This window comes from Capricornis sumatraensis, chromosome 2, assembly GCF_032405125.1.
Source record: "Capricornis sumatraensis isolate serow.1 chromosome 2, serow.2, whole genome shotgun sequence".
Lineage (NCBI taxonomy): Eukaryota > Metazoa > Chordata > Mammalia > Artiodactyla > Bovidae > Capricornis > Capricornis sumatraensis.
Window position 1 is genome coordinate 71,727,346 of NC_091070.1, and position 25,115 is coordinate 71,752,460.

Sequence of the window (25,115 nt, forward strand, 5' to 3'; positions counted from 1 at the left end):
AGAGTTAGAAAGAGTTGAAAGGCAGTAGAAATCACCTCTGATCAGAGGGATCAGACAAAGTTTCATGGGTTGTGAAGAATGAGTAGGATTTCATTTAATGGAGATTGTGGTCAGAGGATTGGTAGACAATGACAAATGGAAAGAGTAAGATAGGAAACTAGTACGTTCAGTCTAAATAGAAGATAATTACATAAAGGATTTATGTAAATAAGTCTGGATTAGAGAGAGAAATGAATTTGGCCAGTAGGGAAATGTGAAGGGACTGCTTTTGGGAACATAAATCTGCTAGTTGATCAGCTAGAGGGAGAAGAAATTACAGGTGGAGAGAGCAAGGACCATTCCATTGATATTATTCTAAGGAGAGCTGAGAAGATCTGAACTAGCAGTACTGTAGTGAAATGCCTAAGTTAGAAATATTTTTAAAGTTTTTCTTCTGAGAGTACAATTTGAGATAAAAGTAAGAAATTTTCTCTCATTTTCTTTTACTTTTTGGAGGACAACTGTGCCTTTAGATTATGAAGCTACCTACATTTTCTTTTTTTGTAATTTAAATTTATTTATTTTAATTGGAGGCTAATTACTTTCTGCCACACATCAACATGAATCTGCCACGGGCATGCATGTGTTCCCCATCCTGAACCCACCTCCCTCCCCATACCATCCCTCCGGGTCATCCCAGTGCACCAGCCCCAAGCATCCTGTATCAAACCTGGACTGGCGGTCTGTTTCTTATATGATATTATACATGTTTCAATGCCATTCCCCCAAATCATCCCACCCTCTCCCTCTCCCACAGAGTCCAAAAGATACATGCATTTTCTTATGGTCATTCTTGACCTGGATAATGTTTCCGTATGTTAGTAGAAGTAAGACTGAACTCAGACATGTAATTTTTTTCATGGTGGTGCCACCACTATATTTTATGATCATGCAATACTAAACATTATGCATTCCTCCTTAATCCCACATTCTCTCCTAGCAATTGTACCATCTCTCTACAAGAGATCTTTTTGGAATATTTATTGATGTTTATTTTCTTCCGCATTGCACTTTCTCATATGCTGCTTCCGTTGTTTTCTCATCAACACCAGTATATTAAAACGTTCTTCTTTAGTTGTCAATGACAACTAAATCCTTGTTTTATTGATTTTCACTTCAGTCTTTCCTTTCTTTGACCTCTTTCAGTTCAGTTCAATTCAGTCTCTCAGTCATGTCTTACTCTTTTTTTTTTTTTCAAATCCAAAGGAAGTGAAATCATTATCTCTGAGATATATCTGTACTCTCATGTTCATTACAGTTTCATTCAGAATAACAAAGGTATGGAAACAACCTAAGTATTGTTGGTTGTTGTTCAGTCACTCAGTCGTGTCTGACTCTTTGCAACCCCATGGATTGCAGCACGCCAGGTTTCCCTGTCCTTCACCATCTCCCAGAGTTTGCTGAAACTCATGTCCATTGAGCCAGTGATACTATCCAACCATCTCCTCCTCTGTCATCTCCCTGTTCTCTTGACTTCAGTCTTTGCCAGCATCAGGGTCTTTTCCACTGAGTCAGTTTTTCGCATCAGGAGGCCAAAGGATTGGAGTTTTAGCTTCAACAAAAGTCCTTCCAGTGAATATTCAGGACTGATTTCCTTTAGGACTGACTGGTTTGATCTCCTTTTTGTCGAAGAGACTCTCAAGAGTCTTCTCCAACACCACAGTTCAAAAGTATCAATTCTTTGGCATTCAGCTTTATTTATGGTCCAGCTCTCACATCCATACATGATTACTGGAAAAACCATAGCTTTGAGTATATGGGCCTTTGTTCGCAAAGTAATGTCTCTGCTTGTTAATATGCTATCTAGGTTTGTCATAGCTTTTCTTCCAAGGAGCAAGTATCTTTTAATTTCATGGCCTTAGTCAACATCTGCAGTCATTTTGGAGCCCAATAAAATAAAACTCTGTCACTGTTTCCATTGTTTCCCCATCTATTTGCCATGAAGTGATGGGCCCAGATGTCATGATCTTCGTTTTTTGAATGTTGAGTTTTAAGCCAGCTCTTTCACTCTTCTCTTTCACTTTCATCATGAGGCTCTTTAGTTCTTCTTTGCTTTCTGTCATAAGGGTGGTGTCATCTGCATATCTGAGGTTATTGATATTTCTCCCAGCCATGTTGATTCCAGCTTGTGCTTCATCTAGTCCGTCATTTCACATGATGTACTCTACATAAAAGTTAAATAAGCAAGGTGACAATATACAGCCTTGGCATACTCCTTTCCCAATTTGATCTCTTTAGGAGCTAGTAAACTTTTCTTCTTTGACCATGGCTTCTGTGATTTCCTTCTGTCTTAGTTTTCCATCTGTTTTTCTGTCCTTAGTTGTCTTTTAAGATCTTTCTTTACCCACTTTATAAATGTTATGTTTCCTTATGGCTTCATTTTTCACCCTCTTTTAGTCTACACTACCATTTGACCTCATATCATCTCTTCTTCTGGCTTCAGTTACCACTGATGTACACATTTATATCACCCAATTATATATTCTTTGAGCTCCATACTCGAATGTCTGCTGAAAAGGTCTCATTCATTGACCAAAGACACATAAAGCTTGATGTCCAAAATAGTACACATTATCAGTTCAGTTCAGTCGCTCAGTCGTGTCCGACTCTTTGCAACCCCATGAATCGCAGTATGCCAGGCTTCCCTGTCCATCACCAACTCCTGGAGTTCACTCAGACTCATGTCCATCGAGTCAGTGATGCCATCCAGCCATCTCATCCTCCGTCGTCCCCTTCTCCTGCCCCCAATCCCTCCCAGCATCAGAGTCTTTTCCAATGAGTCAACTCTTTGCATCAGGTGGCCAAAGTACTGGAGTTTCAGCTTTAGCATCATTCCTTCCAAAGAAATCCCAGAGCTGATCTTCAGAATGGACTGGTTGGATCTCCTTGCAGTCCAAGGGACTCTCAAGAGTCTTCTCCAACACCACAGTTCAAAAGCATCAATTCTTCGGCACTCAGCTTTCTTCACAGTCCAACTGTCACATCTATACATGACCACTGGAAAAACCATAGCCTTGACTAGACGGACCTTTGTTGGCAATGTAATGTTCACATCATATTCCTCCTCAAATTTGCGTATTTCTTATAAAAGTAATGCCATTGCTCTCCATCAAGTGACCAAGCCAAAATATTGAGAGCTTTCTGGATTTTTTTCTCAGCCACATGCCACCAAACTGTTAATCTTTTCTTATATCACAAATAAGTCTTTTCATTATCATCATCATAAACACTGCCTTACTTTAGATTTCAATCATTTCTTATGTAGATTTCTTTAGGGTTCCCTCAGTAGTTATTTTGCTTCTGTACACTTTTCCAATCAATATTCCTACCTAGTCATTTAAAAATGTAAAGCCAGTTGTGCAAAGGTGCTAAGTACTTAGCATTTGGCACTCAATTGGCAAGATTAATATTGTTAAAATGACCATACTTCTCAAAGCAATTTATAGATTCAGTGCAGCCCTATCAAAATTCCAGTGGTGTTTTTTGTAGAAGTAGGAAAAAAAATCCTAAAATTTGTATGGAACCACAAAAATTTCCCAAATAGCCAAAGCAATCTTGAGAAAGAACAAAGATGGAATCAAACTATATTGCAAAATACTAGTAATCAAAACAATATGGTGTTGGCATAAAACAGACACACAGATTAATAGAACAGAATAGAAAACTCAGAAATAAATTTGTGCATATATCGACAATTAATTTTTGGCAAAAGAGTCAAGAATGTACAATGGGCAAAGAATAGTGTCTTCAATAAATGGCAGTGAGAACTAGTTAGCCACATGCAACAGGATGAAACTGGACCCCTGTGTTACACCATACATTAAAATCAACTCAAAACGTATTGAAGACTTGAATGTAAGATTTGAAACTGGTTAAATTCCTAGACAAAAACATAGGTGATAAACTCCTAGACACTCATCTTAGCAATGATTTTTTTGAACTTGACACAAAAAGCAAAGACCACAAAAGCAAAAGTATACACATGGGTCTCCATAAACTAAAAAGGTCTGTTCAACCTCAGAAATCATTAACAAAGTAAAAAGACATTCTATGAAATGGGAAAAAATATATGCAAACTAAAGGGGTTAATATCTGAAGTATACAAGGAACTCAAACAACTTAATACTGGCCCCTCCTCAAAAAAAAATTAAAACTAAAAGAAAAGAAAAAAGAAAAAAAAAAAAACCAGTAACCCAATTTAAAAAATAGGCAAAAGACCTGAAGAGACATTTTCCAAGAAGACATGAATGGCCAGCCATATGTGAAAAGTTGCTCAAAATCACTAATTATCAGGGAAATACAAACCAAAATCACTATGAAATATCAATTCACACCTGTTAGGATTATTCATTATCAAAAAGATAAGAAATGCGAGAAAGGATACGGAGAATATGGAAACTTGTACAGTGTTGATGGTCTTGTACGTTGAACAGCCACTATGAAAAGCAATATGGAAGTATCTCAAAAAATTAAATATAGAACTGTCATAAGATCCAGCAGTTCTGCTTCCAGGTATAAATCCAAAGGAAGTGAAATCATTATCTCTGAAAGATATCTGTATTCTCAAGTTCATTGCAGTTTTATTCAGAATAACTAAGGTATGGAAACAACCTAAGTATTGTTGATTGTTGTTCAGTCAATTCAGTCGTGTCCTACTCTGCAACCCCATGGACTGCAGCACGCCAGGCTTCCCTCTCCTTCACCAACTTCTCCTCTGTCATCCCCTTCTCCTCCTGCTTTCAGTCTTTCCCAGCATCAGGGTCTTTTCCACTGAGTCAGTTTTTCGCATCAGGTGGCCAAAGTAGTGGAGCTTAAGCTTCAGCATCAGTCCTTCCAGTGAATTCAGGGTTGATTTCCTTTAGGATTGACTGGTTTTATTTCCTTGCAGTCCAAGGGACTCTCAAGAGTCTTCTCCAACAACACAATTCAAAAGCATCTGTTCTTCGGTGCTCAGCCTTCTTTATGGTCCAACTCTCACATACATCTGTAGGTGACTGCTGGAGAAACCATAGCTTTGACTATATGGACCTTGTCAGCAAAGTAATGTCTCTGCTTTTTAATATGCTGTCTAGGTCATATGGATCTTTATGTTGAACATTTTAAACATCTTAAAATTTTGCCTGTTAATTATTCTTCAATGAAGCTGGAGTAATTTAAAACATAAAATACAATAATCCCCATTTATATAAGTTGCATTTTAAACATTATCTCTAATCAAAGAAAGTTTTCTTAGGAGCTTAGAAAATGAGTTTAGAAAGCAGCTTTTAAACAGGGTAAACACTTGCTACCAAACTGATTTGTTTAGAAATGAATAATTCTTGATTGTTTCTTTATTCTTCCCACAAAGAGTAACAGCTTAATCCTTTATTCATGTTGTTGTTATTAAAGAGTTTCACAGAAGTCCTCAAAATGTCACCTTCTTAGCAGGATGAATATTCTTGGAAACCCAAGGAGGGAAGAATTGTTCCAGAGTTCAGTTTTATTTCAGGTTGAATTTGGCCTAGGTTGACTAGCAATGTATGAATTTGTACATTGAGGTTGGAAGACACTCCAGGTAGTAAATGACAGATGTATTCCAAACTAGGAGTGTCATACTGTTACAACTAAGATGCAAACTCATAAGTAAAAGAAATCACTTTGGTTTTAAAATGGAAGTAAATGACAAATGATTATGATAATCTACAGTTTCTTTGTCAAATGATTTGCTTGACAACTTTTTCCCTGTTTAATTGAGAAAGCTCACAAAGGGAGCTAATAATGTTACAAATTAGTGACCTAGTACTCCGTCATGAGCTTACTGTTTAATGGCAGAACTCCAGATGGTGATCATTTTCCATTTTGGAAATGGTTTATATTGATGATACTAAGAAAAACAATAATAAGTCGAACAAAAATTTTAGTCAGATGCCTGAATATATCTCTTGGCAATTCTCAGTGTCACTTTCAGAATTATTTCATGTAAAAGAGTATTCATTTCTGTGGCTATTTTTCTTAACCTGGACTTGTGTAATTCTCTGAAGTGAAGAATTAAAAGTTTAAGGAAAAATCATCTAGTGCTTTACTGGCCACATAAATTTCTTGTTTCATTATCCAGTCCCCAGAATATCATTGGCATTCACAAATGTTTCTTATTTAATAATGTCACGTTGCCAGAAGTCCAAATATCACCACTCAGAGCTATAATGCAAGTGTTCTTCTTTAATGAATGGTTCATATTAAAAATGTTAGAATGCCTTTCAGATGAAAAACATTTTAAATTCAACAGATCATTTTTTTCTCAACAGGCAGGAACTCATTAACAGAATAGTACTGGTAACTGAAGCATTTTTCAAAGAAAATAATATCCCCAGTAAATGCAAGCTGCATATCTTCTCGTCTTTGGAATAAATAGGCCTAGTTTTCATTTGTAAAACGGGACAGCTTGTTTTCATCACATTGCACATTTTAAACATCTTACAATTTTATTTGTCAATTATATCTCAATAAAGCTAGAGCTGTTTAAAAAACATAAAAAATAATAATCCTCATTTATAGAAGTTGCATTTTAAAAGTTGGTTGAAAAATTTATGTTGTTGGCTTTGTGAATCAACTTCTCAGTATGAAGATAAATGAATATTGAGTGAATAAATCTAATTTGGGTCTAAATTTCTACCTTTAAACCCCCCTTCTAAACTTGTAATTTTCACTGCTACCATATGACTGAGGGTATGCTGTCTTCATCCCAGTCTCTGAATTGGTACCTTTTAACTGTTGCCTGGTAGAGCTTTGCATGTAAATGAGGACACACTCGGTACATTTCATAGTAAAAGTCGATTTCTGTCCTTGTGTGTCTGTGTTCCTGATGCCTTAGGGTCTTGATTTTAAAAGACACAGATAAGGCTTAGTAGTTAATAAGACTTTGGGACTAGGTTATACATGGACAAGTCTAATAATTTTATACAGCCCCAGCCTGATACAAAACCTTGGACCAGGCCTGAACTGGGCCCATATAAGCTACATGGAGCCCTCAGGGCAGCTTTTCACCCAGCAGAGGACTCTTACTTTCCGGAGAACCAGGCCCAAGACAAAAGCAGTAAGCATCCCAGGAGTTACAGAACAAAGGTGCCAGGTTGGCACAAGACCCACTTCTGTGGCCCTAACAGATTGACATGTTCTTTTTTTTTTTTTATGATTATTGATTACTGTTTGCTATAGAAGATTTGACCACACAATCAAATACCAAATGGAGATAAATAGTTATATGTCGATTTGTTAGCTGATAAATTATACACATTCCTTTTTATAACCAGGTTTGTTTCTTTGAAGAAAAAAATTTGGTGGATTTTGTACACAAATCCTATTTGAAGGAGGAAGACAGTAGAAGCTGTTATCTGTTTTCTTATGATCAGAAAGGGCAAAGAATCAACATTTCTGACTGTTGCATGTTTGGAATATAATTTTTTTTAGAGGATAATTGCTTTACAATATTATGTTGGTTTCTGCCATACGTCAACTTGAATCAGCCACAGGTATACATATGTCCCCTCCCTTTTGAATCCCCCTCCAATCTCCCACCCCTCTAAGGTTGTCACAAAGCACTAGATTGAGCTTCCTGTGTCACACAGAAAATTCCCACTTGCTATCTATTTAAAATATAGTTTTGTATATGTTTCCATACTTTCCATCAATTTGTCCCACCCTCTCCTTCCCTCATTGTGTCTACAAGTCTGTTCTCTATATCTGCATCTCAATTGTTCTCCTGAAAATAGGTTCATCAGTACTTCTTTCTAGATTCCATATGCATGCATTAATATACAATATTTGTCTTTCTCTTTCTAACTTACTTCACTCTGTATAATAGGCTCTAGATTCATCCACCTCATAAGGACTGATTCAAATGCATTCTTTTTTATAGCTAAATAATATTCCACTCTATATATATACCACAATTTCTGTATCCATTCATCTGTTGATGGGCATCTAGGTTGCTTCCATGTCCTAGCTATTGTAAAAAGTACTGCAACGAACATTGAGATGCATGCATCTATTTCAATTACATTTTTTTAAAGTATTTTCTAATCTCATCTGCCAAGAAAGATTCTTTCCTTTGTGTTCCATTATACTCTGTATGAATTTATGTCACTTATTTTACTTAATTTCTCAGTGTGTCCATTCTCCTGCATCCCTCACCACTAGATTTTAATTGCTTAAGGTTAACCTCTGTGCTTTTTTCAAATGTGTTTCAGCCTTCCTGGTGTAGGACCTGTCACACAATAAGCCTTTATAAATTGCTGCATAATAAACACATGAATAATTTTGTCTGCCAGCTTACCAGCTCATAGGATGAGTACATATATGCATATATGGGTTTTAATAAATTTTCCCCTAATTGAAAAGGTAAATACATTGTAAAAATGTTTGAGGAAATAAAGTTAGAAATAAAATAGCAAAAATGAATTACTGTTCAGAATTAAGCATTATCACAATTTGTTCTATTTCTGGTCTCCAGAATTTAAAAATATATTCTGAGAAGCACATCTGACCCTCTGTAATCAGACATTGGATTCTTAAACAAGAGTATTGATATATTGATATATTTATCCTTTCTGAACATACAAGTTAGGTGTACAAATAATAATAATGAAGCTATGTTTTGTACCAGTTTATGTGTATGTGTCTGTTTTTGCAGATGACCTCTCTATTGTACCCTTCCCTGTTGGCTCAGAGAGTAAAGAATCTGCCTTTAATGTGGGAGACTTGGGTTCAATCCCTGGGTCAGGAAGATCCCCTGGAGAAGCAAATGGCAACCTGCTCCAGTATTCTTGCCTGGAGAATCACATGGACAGAGGAGCTTGGTGGGCTATAGTCCATGGGGTCACAAAGAATCTGGACATGACTGAGCAACTAATATTTTTACTCTCTCTGTTGTTACAATTGGTGAGGTAGGTCAGATAGCTGCCTGGACTGGCTCCCCAGCAGTCTTGCAGTTGTGCTTCATATTGACAAAATTGTGGAAAACAGTGATCTAAGCAACAAATAAGCTTGTGATGTCTGCTTGGCTAATCTAGTCATTGTATTTATAACTATTACATGACATGTACATTGTTTTATTAAGGTATTCTCTCTTTAGAGAGAATGTGTGTATGTTATATCTAAATGCTCCACCATTTTATGTAAGAGACTTGAATGTCCTAGGATTTTGGTATCCACAGTGGGGTCCTGGAATCAATCCTCCTCACATACCAAGGAACAGCTGTACTCTGGTACTCAAGAGAGTTTAAAGAAAGATGGAGGTGCTATCAGCATGTAGGAGAACTTGAGGCCACAGAAACAAACAAGAACCTCAAGAAGCAGAGCACAGAGTGAGAAGAGGACTCAGTATATGACCCTGAGGGTGCAATGACTTGTAGGAAGAACACACACATTGTTAATTTACCAACTTTTTCCCCAAATTATATGAGTCACAGATTAGGACCTGAGCTTAGCTCTGTATTTTCTACAGAGTAGATTGACTATCTGCTAGATTTTTACCTTTTAAAGATCTATTTTGCCTTTCTTCAAAATTAGTAGTATGTTCTGAATGATAAGGATTCAGCAAAAGTCTTATTTAATCTTTGGATTATTCAAGGCTCACTAGGTTTGAAAAGTTTCTAACTGGACTGTAGAGTTGGTTGTCAAGGGTTGTGTATTAGTCAGGATTCTCCAGAGAAACAGGACCAATAGAATATATAAAGATATTTGGAAAGAGATTTGTTTTGAAGGATTAGTTCATCTGATTATGGAAGCTGAGAAGTCCCATGCTCTGCCACTGGCAGGCTGGGAGCCTAAAAAACTAGTGATATAGTTCCAATCCAAACCCAAAAGCCTGAGAACAAGGGGACCAGTGTTGGAAATCTCAGTCTGAGTCCAAAAGCCCTAGAAGCAGGAACACTGATGTCTGAGGACAGGTGGATGTCCCAGCTCAAGCAAATAAATATGCCGTTCCTCTACTTTTTTGTTCTGTTCAGGCCCTCAAGAGATTGGACGATGCTCACCTGCATAGGTTAGGGCTATCTTCCTTACCCAGTCTACCATTTCAAAATCTTTTCCAGAAACATCCTCACAGAAATGATGTTTTATCAGCAATCTAGGTACTCCTTAGCCTAGTCATATTGACACATAAAACTATTACAAGTTGGGGAAACTTTGTTAAAAAGTAATAATGAGCAAGAGATTAAAGCCCAGAAATGAAGGGCTTTGTTTGTCAAGTTAGGCCTTTATCTAGTTGTAGTAGTAAACAGTTGGAGAAGGCGATGGCACCCCACTCCAGTACTCCTGCCTAGAAAATCCCATGGACGGAGGAGCCTGGTAGGCAGTCCATGGGGTCGCGGAGGGTTGGACATGACTGAGCGACTTCACTTTCACATTTCACTGTCCTGCATTGGAGAAGGAAATGGCAACCCACTCCAGTGTTCTTGCCTGGAGAATCCCAGGGATGAGGGAGCCTGATAGGCTGCCGTCTATGGGGTCACACAGAGTCGGACACGACTGAAGTGACTTAACAGCAACAACAGCAACAGTAGTAAACAGTAGTGGTGGTAGTTAGTAGTAGTAATAGTAGATGTAGTAACTGAAATAGTTATAGAATAATATTAGTAATAATAAAGAAGATTTATAGTAACAGAAGACATTATTTACTAAGTGCTTACTAGATGCTTGTCACTGTTATTTTTCTGTATTATTTTACTCAGTGTTCATAATAATCCTAGAAAACAGAGCTATAATTAACTTCACTATATAGATAAGGAAACTAAGACACAGGGAAATTATATAACTTGTTCAAAATCACAGAGCTAAATAGGTAATAGGATTGAATTTCTAATAGGTAGTAGTAATGATTGTTGAAAAAAATATGTAACATAATTTCTATCTAGGTAGGCTTAGTATTGAAGAATAGCCAAATTTAGCTGGGTATATAATTTTAGAACTGATTAGTTTAATATTACGAAATAGAAAATGAGAGATAGAAACAGAAGAGAATCCCAGAGACTTCATGTAGACTAAAAGGAATTAAATAATTATTTGGGGGTTATGGTGAATAATAAATGAGAATTATAGAACATTAACCCATTTTAAATAGATAACAAATGTCAATTATTAGTTTAAAGTAGCTTGACTTAGTGTGCAAAGAAAAACTTCAGTGACTGGTATTTGTTTTCATGATCTACTGAGAAATACACACAGACACATACATATATATAATATTTAAGACCTTATACTTTCTTTTGACAGAACTTCAGATAAACAATATAGGGTATAAAAATATAACTGAAATTTTGATCTCGTTGATAACATCACTCACTACTCTATGATCTGTGCCATATTTGCATGTAACGAGAAACACTTCATTTTGCCTTTTTTCTACTAATACAATGACTTTTATAAAAATAAAGTGGCTAGGAAGGTTGGAGAAAGGTTACAAGCAAATGTTCTCACAAAGTTGCTGAAATAAGAAAACAAAGGGAATAGCTCTTTTCCTGGAGAATCTATTTATTTCGAAGAAATTTGGGAAGATATTTCTCTATCATTTGAGAGTAGAAATTTTAAATTTGCTTTAATCTTCAAAGACATGAGAGATTCCTGTTGTTCATTTTTGTTTTTTATTATGGTATCGTTATAGGACTTTCAAGGTTATTTTAGAATATCTCAAAGTATTACATTTATTTTTATGTGAAACGCTATTGTACTTTGTAGATTTACAAGTTTGGAAAGACCAGAGTGTTAATAAAGAAGTCATCTCTCTGAAGTAGTTTCTTTTGTACTCCATATGTCTAGGATGACTTTTCTTTTATGCCTATTCAGAGAATTTCTATTCAGTTTATTATTAGTAACTAGTCACTTTCTTCATATCTGTTTTCTAGATAACTGTTCCCTAATTTATACCTGTGTTGTGTATAATTCTTCCCTTAGTGTATTATTTTATACTTCTTTTCATTAAATCTCATCCTGGGCCTGTCCTTCCAAATCCCTGTGTTGTCCCTGTCCATCTAGGTACTTGATTGATTTTCTTTTCTTTTTAATCCATTCTAGCTTTCATCTGCAAACTAGATCATATTTGAAATTACATTTTTAATGGGTATGCTAGATAGGTTAGCACTCATCCCTGGGGGTTACTGCTGAATATAGTGTTGGGTTTTCTGACGTGTAACTCTGTTAACAAGAATTCATTGTGTCCTTCTCATCAGAGATGTCTTTATCCTCTATCATCAATACTTCCTGGATATTCCTCTGCCAGTCATTTTTTTTTTAAGATACAGATTAAAATCATTGTATTCCTTCATCTACTTATACTATTGCCTATGATTATACAGTGGAATCCCTTACAGTTATACAGTGGAAGTGATATATAGATTCAAGGGATTAAATCTGATACACAGAGTGCCTGATGAATTATGGACGGAGGTTCATGACATTGTACAGGAGGCATTGATAAAGACCATCCCTGAGAAAAAGAAATGCAAAAAGGCAAACTGTTTGCTGAGTAGGTCTTACAAATAGCTGTAAAAAGAAGAGAAGTGAAACGCAAAGGAGAAAAGGAAAGATATACCCATTTGAATGCAGATTTCCAAATAATAGCAAGGAGAGATAAGAACACCTTCCTCAATGATCCATGCAAAGAAATACAGGAAAACAATAGAAAGGGAAAGACTAGAGTTCTCTTCAAGAAAACTAGAGATACCAAGGGAACATTTCATGTAAAGATGGGTACAATAAAGGACAGAAGTGGCATGGAACTAACAGAAGCAGAAGATATTAAGAAGAGGTGGCAAGAATAGACAGAAGAGCTATGCAAAATAGATCTTCATGACCCAGATAATCATGATGGTGTGATCACTCACCTAGAACAAGTCAAGTGAGCCTTAGGAAGCATCACTATGAACAAAGCTAGTGGAGGTGATGGAATTCCAGCTGAACTATTTCAAATCCTGAAAGATGATGCTGTGAAAGCACTGCATTCAATATGCCAGCAGATTGGGAAAACTCAGCAGTGGCCACAAGACTGGAAAAGGTCAGTTTTCATTCCAATCCCAAAGAAAGGCAATGCCAAAGAATGCTCAAACTACCTCACAGTTGCACTCTTCTCACATCCTAGCAAAGTAATGCTCAAAATTCTCCAAGGCAGGCTTCAACAGTATGTGAACTGTGAACTTCCAGATGTTGAAGCTGGATTTAGAAAAGGCAGAGGAACCAGAGATCAAATTGCCAACATCCATTGGATCATCAAAAAAGCAAGAGAGTTCCAGAAAAACATGTACTTCTGCTTTATTGACCATGCCAAAGCCTTTGACTGCGTGGATGACAACAAACTGTGGAAAATTCTTCAAGAGACAAGAATACCAGACCACCTGACCTGCCTCCTGAGAAACTTGTATGTAGGTCAAGAAGCAATAGTTAAAACTGGACATGGAACAATGGACTGGTTCCAAATCAGGAAAGGAGTACGTCAAGGCTGTATATTGTCACCCTGCTTATTTAACTTATATGCAGAGTATGTCATGAGAAATGCTGGGCTGGATGAAACACAAGCTGGAAACCAGATTTTGGGGAGAAATATCAAAAACCTCAGATATGCAGATGACACCACCCTTATGGCAGAAAGCAAAGAAGAACTAAAGAGCCTCTTGATGAAAGTGAAAGAAGAGAGTGAAAAAGCTGGCTTAAAACTCAACTTTCAGAAAACTAAGATCAAGGTATTCGGTCCCATCACTTCATGGCAAATAGATGGGGAAACAATGGTAACAGTGAGGGACTTTATTTTGGGAATTCCAAAATCACTGCAGATGGTGACTGCAGCCATGAAATTAAGACACTTGCTCATTGGAAGGAAAGTTATGACCAACCTAGACAGCATATTAAAAAGCAGGGACATTACTCAGCCAACAAAGATCTGTCTAGTCAAAGCTGTGGTTTTTCCACTGGTCATGTATGGATGTGAGAATTGGACTGTGAAGAAAGCTGAACCCCAAAGAATTGATGCTTTTGAACTGTGGTGTTGGAGAAGACTCTTGAGAGTTGCATGGACAACAAGGAGATCCAACCAGTCCATTCTAAAGGAGATCAGTCCTGAATATTCATTGGAAGGACTGATGCTGAAGCTGAAACTCCAATAGTTTGGCTACCTGCTGTGAAAAACTGACTCATTTGAAAAGACCCTGATGCTGGGAAAGATTGAAGGCAGGAGGAGAAAGGGACGACAGAGGATGAGACGGTTGGATGGTATCACTGACTTGATGCACATGAGTTTGAGTAAACTCTGGAAGTTGGTGATAGACAGGAAGGCCTGGCATGCTGCAGTCCATGGGGTCGCAAAGAGTCAAACGCTACTGAACGACTGAACTGAACCACTGGTTCAATTTTTAAAGTTACTTAATCTGGGAAAACTTCCTTAAATAGAAAAAATTTCCTTAAATAGAAATTTCTTAGAAACTTCTGTCAAACATCAGTGAATCTTTAAAGGGATATCAAGTCAGAAAACATTTTGGAAGTGCTGCCTTTATCTTCTCCTCTGAAAATGGCCTCTAGTAATTGGGGTTATTGGTAAAAAGAATAATTATTTCTCCCCAGAACTGAGAGGGTGAGTTAAACATATATATTTTTAATATACTTTTTTCCCCTGAACATAGATTGTATTTTCAGTAAATTATCCTATTTCAAGGTGGTTTTCTAAATGAAACAACTCATTTATAATTTTCAGAACATGATACAGAGCCACATGCTTATTTATTTTTTTAAACATGTTTTGCTTTATTTTCAGGAGAAAGAAGAAGTAGAGGGAATATCAGTAGGTGCTATACTCTCTGACTATCAGCGTGTTCGAGTAGAAAACGTGTAAGAGAACATTAATTTGTTTTATATTTTTTAAATGTAAATTAAGAATGTGAATTAATGAAAAATAAATAATTGTACCCAAATAATAAATAAATATAGCATTCTACATGTCCCATGGACAGAGGAGCCTGGTGGGCTATAGACCATGGGATCGCAGAGTCAGACACGACTTAGTGACTGAACCACCACCACTGCCACGTGTCCCATAAAACTAAATGTATTGCCCTAAGTAACAAAAGTTGTAGTTTTACTTTTTTTTCTATCCTTATATCTATGCATGAGAAAACTTATCTACTTACCATAAGGAAAAATTATAATAAAAATTGAAGCAAAAGTTTTTTTGAAGTATTAGTCTCAAATTTCCCTTATTTGAAATAGTATAACTTTTTAATATTTTTAACTCATTATCATTTGTAATAAAAATCAGGAGCAAATAGAAATAGTATAGTAATATTTTAAAGGAAAAATATATTAAGAAATATCTTCTTTGGTCCTTCAAACTCAGTTCTTAGAAAAGAATATTCATGAGGTTGAAATACTTCTATAAAAACCCATTCAACTTTAAAGGAATCATTAGATTGTTACTCCTCCCATCTCCCCCACCTCCCATGTGAGATAGTAATGTGTATTTTGAAAATATTTTCCTTGTGTTCTGTCTGCCTGCATTTGAGAACAGCTGACTTATAGATGGATTGCGTATTCCTTAGCCAAATGTTAAAAATATTATTCTCATCTAGTTTTAAGTGATATTCTCTGAGAATATTTTGTGTAAAAATCTTTGCTTTTGAATAAATTCAAACATACGTGATTTAATGGGTAGCCAAACTGTAGGTAGGACTGACATCTATTTATGAAAGCTTTAAGGAGACAATAAAAATGTGTTCCTGTTGGGAAGCCGCTTTATATCTACATGAGAGAGGGGCCCATTGGCTACTCAAAAGTGGAGGCAAACTGTTTCTCAAAATGCAGTCTCAGGTACACTTCAACAAATAGTTTAACCATATTATATACCATAAAGCACATCTGTTCATTCCCGGGTTTCAGCACCAAAAAAAAAAAAGCACATCTGCAGTATTTTTTTTAATCTTCCCTGGTGGCTCAAATGGTAAAGCATCTGCCTACAATTTGGGAGACCCAGGTTTGATCCCAGGGTTGGGAAGGTCCTCTGGAAAAGGAAATGGCAACCCACTCTAGTACTCTTCCCTGGAAAATCCCATGGACAGAGGAGCGTGGTAGGCTACAGTCCATGGGGTCGCAAAGAGTCGGACACAACTGAGTGACTTAACTTTCTTTATTGGGAGCCATGGGTCTACAAACTCAGTTTTGAATTAGCCACTCTCCAATTTGCAATTTCTTCATATTTTTGAGATATAATTAATTGAATAGATGTCACAAGCTTAAATACAGTAGTGATTTACAGAGGAAACTTATTTCAACCATGATATTTTACACTGGTAAAGAATTTAAATAGGTAAAGAAATACGTTGTTGTTTAGTCGCTAGTGAAGTGAAGTTGCGCAGTCGTGTCTGACTTTGTGTGACCCCACGGACTGTAGCCTACTAGGCTCCTCATGACCAACTGTTTTGCATCCCCATGAGCTGTAGCTCACCAGTCTCCTCTGTCCATGGGATTCTCCAGGGAAGAATACTGGAGTGGGTTGCCAATACCTTCTCCAGGGCATCTTCCCCACCCAGGGATCGAACCTGAATCTCCTGCATTGTCAGGCAGATTCTTTACCACTGCACCACCAGGGAAGACCCCAAAGAAATATGACTTACTTAAGTCTAAAAATACTCAAAAGATCAGGGATGCCAAAGAAACAACCAAGAATTTTCCAGTAAGTCCAGGAAAGAATAAAATTTTCTTCAAAAAAAACAACCAAAAAATGTTTACCTCAAAAATGTGGAGAGAAAAATTTGGTTAGTAGACATTAAATATTGGTGATAGGACAGCAAAAACTCTAATGCTTGTGTTACGTGTGTAGTTACAGTTTTGTTATTTTATGTTTATTAACTGCCTCAGCATTGTCTCAACATTGATTTAGATGCTCAGGACATTTTACAAAAGAAAATTATATAAAACTGTCTCAACATTAAGGAACATCTTGATTTCTTTGAAAGTCAAGGTATATGTGCAAGAAAAAAAATGGTATTAATATTTCTTAAGACCATGTATGAGTAAATGGCCACATGTATGGTACATTTAATAAGTATTGGAATTTTCTGCAAGACAGAGCGTTCCATGTATGCTGGAGTAGTCATCCCGGAAGCCTTACTGACATTAGGGATAGTGGAGCTAAGAGCTATATTTTTTACCTGAAATTTGAGCTCAGCCACTTACAGTGTGACTTGAGTGAATCACTTGTCTCTACTGTTTATTGAATACCTATTTTATCCAAGCATTTTACAACATTTTTATCTGTATTACTTTTAATTAAGTTAATCTATATTAATTTTAATTAACTAATCCTCCCTGATATCTAACTAAAGGCATGAAGCAAGTGAGGAAGGTCGGGAACATGGCAAGTATGTTAGACAAGAGTGAGCAGGCAGGGTAGGGGACAGCTTTGAGTGTAGTGGGAGGTGAGGTATGAGAGCCAACTGGGGTGGGGTCCCTGCAGAGCTTATTTACTAGGAGCGACAAGGGAGGGTTTAGAGCAGAGGAATCCCACGATCCATTTATGTTTTAAAAGGATCACACCGACTATTATATTGAAAATTATTTTAAAAGGGCGAGAATGGAAACTTCTCTGGCAGTCCAGTGGTTAAGACTCTGCTATAAAGTAATTAGCCTCCAATTAAAATAAATAAATTTATATTAAAAAATAAAAATAAAAATTCTCTGCCAAATAGAGTAAAAAAAAAAAAAAACACAGACTCTGCTTCCACTGCAGGTGTGTGGGTTCAGTCCCTGGTCGGGGAACTAGGATCCTGTATGCTGAAAGATAGTGGCTCCAACCAGCATGTTACCAGTGGTACTGGTGAGGAGTGATTGTATTCTGCATTGTGGTAGATTAGATGCAGAATGTGAAGAAAAGAGGAATAAAAGCTGACTTCACTTTCTAATATTGTAATCTTCTCAAGAACTTTGGAAAGAAATATTTTTGTCCCTATATATGAACTAGAAAACTAAAGCTTAGCTCTGACTTGTTAAAGTCATACAGCTAGTGAGTTTAGGAGGAGGTTTCAAACTCAGATTTGTCTGGACTCCAAAATCCGAATTCTTCTAGCACCATAATGTAAAATTTGTAGTACAATACTTGCAGCATATTAAGTGCTCAGTGTATGCACATTTTGTTATTACTGTTTTCTTTCTTTTCACTCAGATGTGAATTTTTTTTTTCTGTCATTATAGTTATGCTTATTCTTGATTCTTTCTGCTTGTTTTTATTAAAGTATCTTTTCACCTTTTTTATTTTGAAGTATACTTGATTTACAACATTATGTTATTTTCAAATATATAGCAAAGTATATATAGCAAAGTATAACAAAGTGTATAGCAAAGTATGTATAGCAAAGTTTCAGTATATAGCAAAGTCATATATTTTTTCCAGATTATTTTCCATTATAGGTTATTATAAAATATTGAATATAGTTCCAGTTCCCTGTACTACACAGTAAACCCTTGTTGTTTGTCTATTTTATATATATAATAGATAATTTTTATCTGTTAACTCTCATACTTCTAATTTATCTCTACCCACTCAGAGTCAAATTCTTTAAAAAAAAGTTTCAAAGTCAGATAAGCGTAGTTCATATAACCATAGATATTATAAATTTAATCAGTATATGATTATTTATTAAGATATGATTATCTCTTATTAGGATATAAATTTATCCTAATTAATATGATTATTTCATTAGGATAAATTTATTTGCCTATTTTGCATAGCTTTGTAATTTTGACTCCTAAGGAAGTTCTAAAAACAAGAATAATCATCTGTTAGCATTTGGAAGCTTTTTTGCATAGATTTCTAAACTTAGAGTCTTACTAAAATTAATATTTCTAATATGCCTGGAGATTTCATTTTTATCTGTTTAGGCATAGCTTGTGGATATGAAACATGTTTATGTTATATACATAAACTTCATTATGCAAAACATGCTTTTTAAAGTATTTTATATGCTAAAATCCTTGAGAGAAGCAGTATGTTTAAAATCAAAGTAATTGCTATGGATCTAAATATAGAACATTAAGATGTTATGTGTTTTTTTTAATTATTTTATAGGTGTAAAAGGCTTAATCTCCAGCCTTTAGCTTACCTTTGGCAGAGAAACCAGGAAGATTTGCTCCAAGAGATGATATCATCTAACATTCAAGCAATCATCATCAAAGTAGCAGCTCTAGGTATGTAGCCAGACTTTCAAGGGAGCTGTCTGTTACCACTCAGATAATCTGAGTTCACTAATAAACAGTTACAACTGACAAGGAAGATTGATTTAGAATATAAAAACGTGGAGTTATAAGCTAAAGGAATTGAGTAAGGGTAAGTTTTAGAATGGGCTTTTGATTACTTACCAAAGTGATTAATAGTGAGTCTTTTTTCTTTTTTGGCTTTCTTTTTTGTCCCTAAATATATAACTGCCTCTAAACTGGCATTAAATTGTAGTCCTTCAATTTAAGTTCCTTTTATAAGATACGGAATTCAGATTCATAGGGAACAAAAAGTATAGATTGGTTATTTTTTTAAGCTTTTTAAAATCTATATTTGGCACAACACATGATATTTTTATCTTTTTTTTTAACACACCTTGAATAATGCTAAGTATCAATAGAATGATTGACTCTCTGGTATCAGAAATATGCTGGGTAGTGGATTTTTGTTGAGGACAATGAGAAATTCACTTTTGAGACAGTGTCATTTGATCGGTTAGCATAGACACAACAGGCAGGTGGTAATCTGATTCAAATATGGATATTACATGTGAACACATTTAATTTGTTGTTTTGAGTTTTTATAATTATATTCATTTTCAAGAAACCATGGGGTTTGAGCCCAATTCATTTATTTCATGAGCCTATTACAGTAAATGCCCTGGAGCCTCAGGGTTCTCAAAGCCTAAATCATGTACCTCATTTGATAGTGTATACCTTGCTGATCTCTGAAATAACAAGGTCTCAAGCTGTGGAAGATGTTGCAAATAAATTCACATTTTAAACAGCGTTAAAAGGAAGATTCCATAGTATTTCTTCTTGGTAAACACCAAGCTACTCTCTTCTTGTAGAAATCAAGGTGTTATCTTTAGAGGAAAGCCTTATTTAGAGAACATGCAGTTGATCTCCTTAGCTGTTAAAAAGAAAAAATGAGATGGTTTTGTGTTCTTATTTTTGAGAAAATGCTGCTAAGCAACTCTTATGATCGAAATTCTCACTACAGATATATTTGCCTTGAGTTTCCCTATGAATGTACACAGAGTATGCTCTCACTTTCTTTGTTGCTCACTTGCAGATTTTCTAAGATTGCATAGTTCCATATTGAAGTTCATGTGACACTTCGCTGGACAGTACATATTCTGCCCCTAATAGTGCTAGAAAATGGAATAGATTATAACCCTGAGAGAACCTGACCTGTTAGAAAAACAGAGCTATAGACTATGACCTTACTGTGACTGATATTACTTTTCATTTGTGTGTGTGTATGTGTGTGTGCCTCATTGTAAAGGTTGGAGATGGTGATTAACGGTATTAAACTTCTGGGTAAAGTATAAAACCAAGTTGATTTGTCCCTGACATTCCAATGACAAAAGTATAGATCTGATTTTAACATTTATAGCACATAGTTTCTATTGATTGCCTATAGGTGTACATAGACAAAAATTATTCTCGAGAACACTATTAAAGAAAGATTTGCTGAGTGGCACAGTCCTTCTAAAGATACAGATATAAATGACGCGATGTAGGTGTTCAGGCTTCCCCCCACCCCCACAACACACACACACTTTAATTTTAAGAAAAAATTTTAAGCAAAAGAATGGGACAATAGGACCTTTCCAGGTGGAGAAGGTGTCAGCAAAGTTTTGTGGCCCTAAAATTATGGACTAGTCTTATATGAGGGTTGGCTCTATGTGGATGTATAGAAACATATTTCCAATAATTGTGTTACATAACTTCAGTGTCTTACAGGTGTGAGTGAACTCATGAAATTTTCATATTAATGAATTAGTATTTATTGACGTTTCTGGTTTTTAGACTTATTTAAACACTATTTCCATATTGGATTTCAGAACAGTCCTGCCATTTAGAAATATTTATTTTTAATTGTATAAGTATTACATGAAAACATTCTTGCAATATATGGTAAATTTTCACAATACAGAAAAATTTGTTGTATTTTCTATCAACTCTTCTCTTGCCAGTCATTCCCTTTCCCAGAGATAACACGGGAGTGATGCTGATCATCTTTTTTCGGTGTGTGTATATATAATATTGGGACTTCCCTGGTAGCTCAAATGGTAAGGAATGTGCCTACAATGTGGGAGACCCAGTTCGATCGCTGGGACAGGGAGATCCCCTGGAGAAAGGAACGGCAACCCACTCCAGTACTCTTGCTTGGAGAGTTCTATGGACAGAGGAGCCTGGCAGGCTATAGTCTATAGGGTTGCAAAGAGTCAGACACAACTGAGCGACTAACATACACACACATATATGGAGCATATTCTGTATGATTCAACCATATAAAATTCAAGAATAGAAAAAAATGCATCTGCAGTGTTAAGAATCTGGAAAACTGTTATCTCCAGGAGGGCAAGTATTGACTAGGGAGATACTGGCAATGATCTAAATCCGGATTTGAGTTTTGATTACATAAATATGTCTAATTTTTAAAAATTCACTAAGTTGAACACAGATCCATTGGCGTAAATGATGATATGTGAGTAGGTCATGAAAACCTTACTCTTGAGAAGTGAAGAAACTATTCAGGGGGAAGTAACAGATCTTCCAACTTAGTTACCTTGCATAGGGCCTCATAGTTAAAAAAAAAACAAAAAACTTCCAAGCCATCCAAAAGAAAGGAGACATAAAGGAGGGAAATGAAAAGATAGGAGAAAAGATACGTATCTCCGAATATACAAAATTAACAGAGATGTATCTGGAGAACCCCCACCCCACATTTTGAAATTAACCAACATACTTCTATTAACCTACTAACCAAAGAAGAAAGTATTTGAGAGTTGTGAGATACAAGTAAGCTCCTATTATATTATTCCATTTATGTGACATTTTAAAAATAGAAAATTATAGACACATGGTAAGTAACTGGATGCCAGATGCTGGGAGTTAGAGAAAGGACTGACTGCAGAGTGGGAAAATGACAGCGTCCAACTTTTCTCATTAACTTTTTTAGAGTGGTGGAAATATTCTGTGTAATTATGTTGATGCTTGCATGCCTGTATATATCTCCTGAAATTTAAAATTGGCGTATTTTATTTAAAGCCAATTTTAAAAATGAAAACAAACATGGCAGTGAATAAAATTTCCCAAAGCCAAGAACTGGAATATTAACTGGCAAGTAGACTATATTGGACCTTTACCAAAAGCCCCAAGAGGCTGCAAATGAGTGTTAACTGGGGTGATACCTGTTTAACCCTGAGCCGGATTTAACTTAGGCAATATTGGGAAGTATGGTTAAAGTTTGGAGCAGCCAATTCCCCATCCTTTGGCCCACTTCAGTATAATCTGACCATTGTATACATTTTACTGCTATAAATACACAGAAATGGACAAGAAATGTCTCACAGGTATGCTACATTTGTTAACATCCGTAGAGCAGCGATATAATTGAAGACTGAAACGGGAAATTGATGCACTAGTTAATTAAAATGGCCAGAAAGGAAAAAGGGATTTAATGATTAGCTTAATTAAATTATTTTATGCTAACATTGACTATGGTAGCAAGCAATGCCAAGATTCTACTGGGAATGCGTCTGGGATTGGAAGGTAAGAATGAGGTGATGGGGAATGATTTAAGTATACAACTATCTATTTTTCCCATTTTACAAGGTTTTTGTTTTGTTTTGTTTTGTTTTGCCTGATCTCTTGGTCCCAGGCCTGAGCTTAAAGTTACACGCACCAAAAGAAAGTTATCAGTGCAGAAAACGCAATATTAATACTACTAAATTTGACATTGCCTATCCTTAAAGACTCTTGGGAATATGTCACAGCTTCACCCACGGAGGTAAATTAAGGCCTATGTCTAAACACAGGGCCATGTGTCCTGTGATTCTTTATCTGTCAAAATCTGTAATATCAGCCTTGGAGTGAGTCCAAGGAGAAGTGTTAACAAGGCTGCTGTTCTTACGGCCCTCGTGGTTTTATAATACATATACTGAGCCAGAAAGGCCAATCACAGGGGAAAGGGTATGGGTCAAAACAGGTTGTAAATGGAAATGAAGGGTATCAGAGGAGATGGGAAAGCACTTATAAGTAGATTACAATTCTAGCAGAGTGCAGTCATGTGACCTGCCAGCCCCTCTGAGCTAGAGAATAACGCACTTAAGGCATCCCTCTCAGATCTAATACTGACTACTTATGTTGAGAGGAAACTCTGGACCTCTTTCCTACAGAGAATGGAAGTTGCTGATATATGAGCTCTATCTGAAGATTTTACCTGGGCAATCTGAAGCAACAGAATGACAGAGTTCCAGTTGATGGTTCAGTATAGCAGTAGTTTATTTACTATAGTTACACTCAGTTATTGATTTATTGTCTATTGTTACCATTCCAATCATTTTTCTGATGATAATTACTAATGAATTATGTAGGTGAAAAACAGTAGAGCTTTTTCATTCTTTGTGGGCATAAAACAGAACAGTATGTTGCTAAGACACCTACCTAGGTGTAATGGAAAACAGATTTTTACCGCCTGTCATAGCTTGATCTTAAGAGAAGGAAGCATCAACCCACTCCAACATTCTTGCCTGGAGAACTCCATAGACAGAGATGCCTGGCGGGCCACAGTCCACGGGAGTCACAAAGAGTCAGACATGATTGAAACCCTAATACTATAGCCTGATCTAGTCCTTCAAATACAGAATATGTGAATGTAATGGACTTCATTTAAATCACTGCAGAATCACCACAGTGTCAACCCCAAAATCACTGCATATGATGACTGCAGCCATGAAATAAAAAGACGCTTGCTCCTTGGAAGAAAAGCTATGACAAATCTAGACAGCATATTGAAAAGCAGAGACACTACTTTGCCAACAAAGGTCCATCTAGTCAAAGCTGTGGTTTTTCCAGGATTCATATATGGATGCGAGAGTTGGACCATAAAGAAAGCTGAGACCGGAAGAATTGATGCTTTTGAACTATGGCATTGAAAAAGACTCTTGAGAGTCCTAGGACTGCAAGGAGATCCAACCAGTCCATCCTAAAGGAAATCAGTCCTGAATATTCAATGGAGAGACTGATGCTGAAGCTAAAGCTCCAGTACTTTGGCCACCTGATGGGAAGAACTGACTCATTGGAAAAGACCCTGAAGCTGGGAAAGATTGAAGGCAGGAGGAAAAGGGGACAATAGAGGATGTGATGGTTGGATGGCATCACTGACTCAATGGACATGAGTCTGAGCAATCTCCAGGAGTTGGTGATGGACAGGAATGCCTGGCGTGCTACAGTCCATGGGGGTCACAAAGATTGGACACGAATGAGCGACTGAACTGGACTAAATGGACTTCATTTAAGGAAATTGGAATATTGCTCTTGAGGGAGATGAACTTACTAGAGATACAATGAATTGATATTACTGATAACACTTCTCTGGAGTTATATGAAGTACATTTATGGAAAACCTGTGATGGCCAGGCAGAGCTGTGTTTGGCATAATATGCTAATTGATAATCTCATGAGATTCACATTTTGTGTACAAGCCATTTTTCTAAACTATACAAATGTCACTGAAGTACCATGGTAATAACACACATTGTGGCTTGATTACTATTTCCTCTACTGTGCTAGATGTTCTGTGTGGATTTTTGATCCGGACTTTTCGGTTCTATATCAGACCAAAATACATAATATTCCTGAAAGCTTATCATGATGAAAAGAACTTGCTAGTCCAATTATAGACACTAGAGGGAGCTCTTTTCCAGGAGACTGACTACATCTAGAAATGGCCCTGGAGGGACAACAGAGCTCTAAATAACTGAACTAATAGAGTATTTACTTTCATGGAACATTGTGTCAGTCAACAGTATTGGAAGAAGGCCTAAATACTTACCCAGAGG

General features: G+C 36.4%; 1 protein-coding gene across 1 annotated transcript in view; it reads left to right on the plus strand.

Annotated features, from left to right (window-relative positions):
• Positions 1 to 25,115, plus strand: part of DPH6 (diphthamine biosynthesis 6) — a 193,973-nt gene that overhangs the window by 93,359 nt on the left and 75,499 nt on the right. Inside the window, exons 4-5 of the mRNA XM_068965283.1 lie at positions 14,813 to 14,886; positions 19,115 to 19,233. Coding sequence (XP_068821384.1) covers positions 14,813 to 14,886; positions 19,115 to 19,233 — 193 coding nt within the window. The remainder of the gene's footprint in view (positions 1 to 14,812; positions 14,887 to 19,114; positions 19,234 to 25,115) is intronic.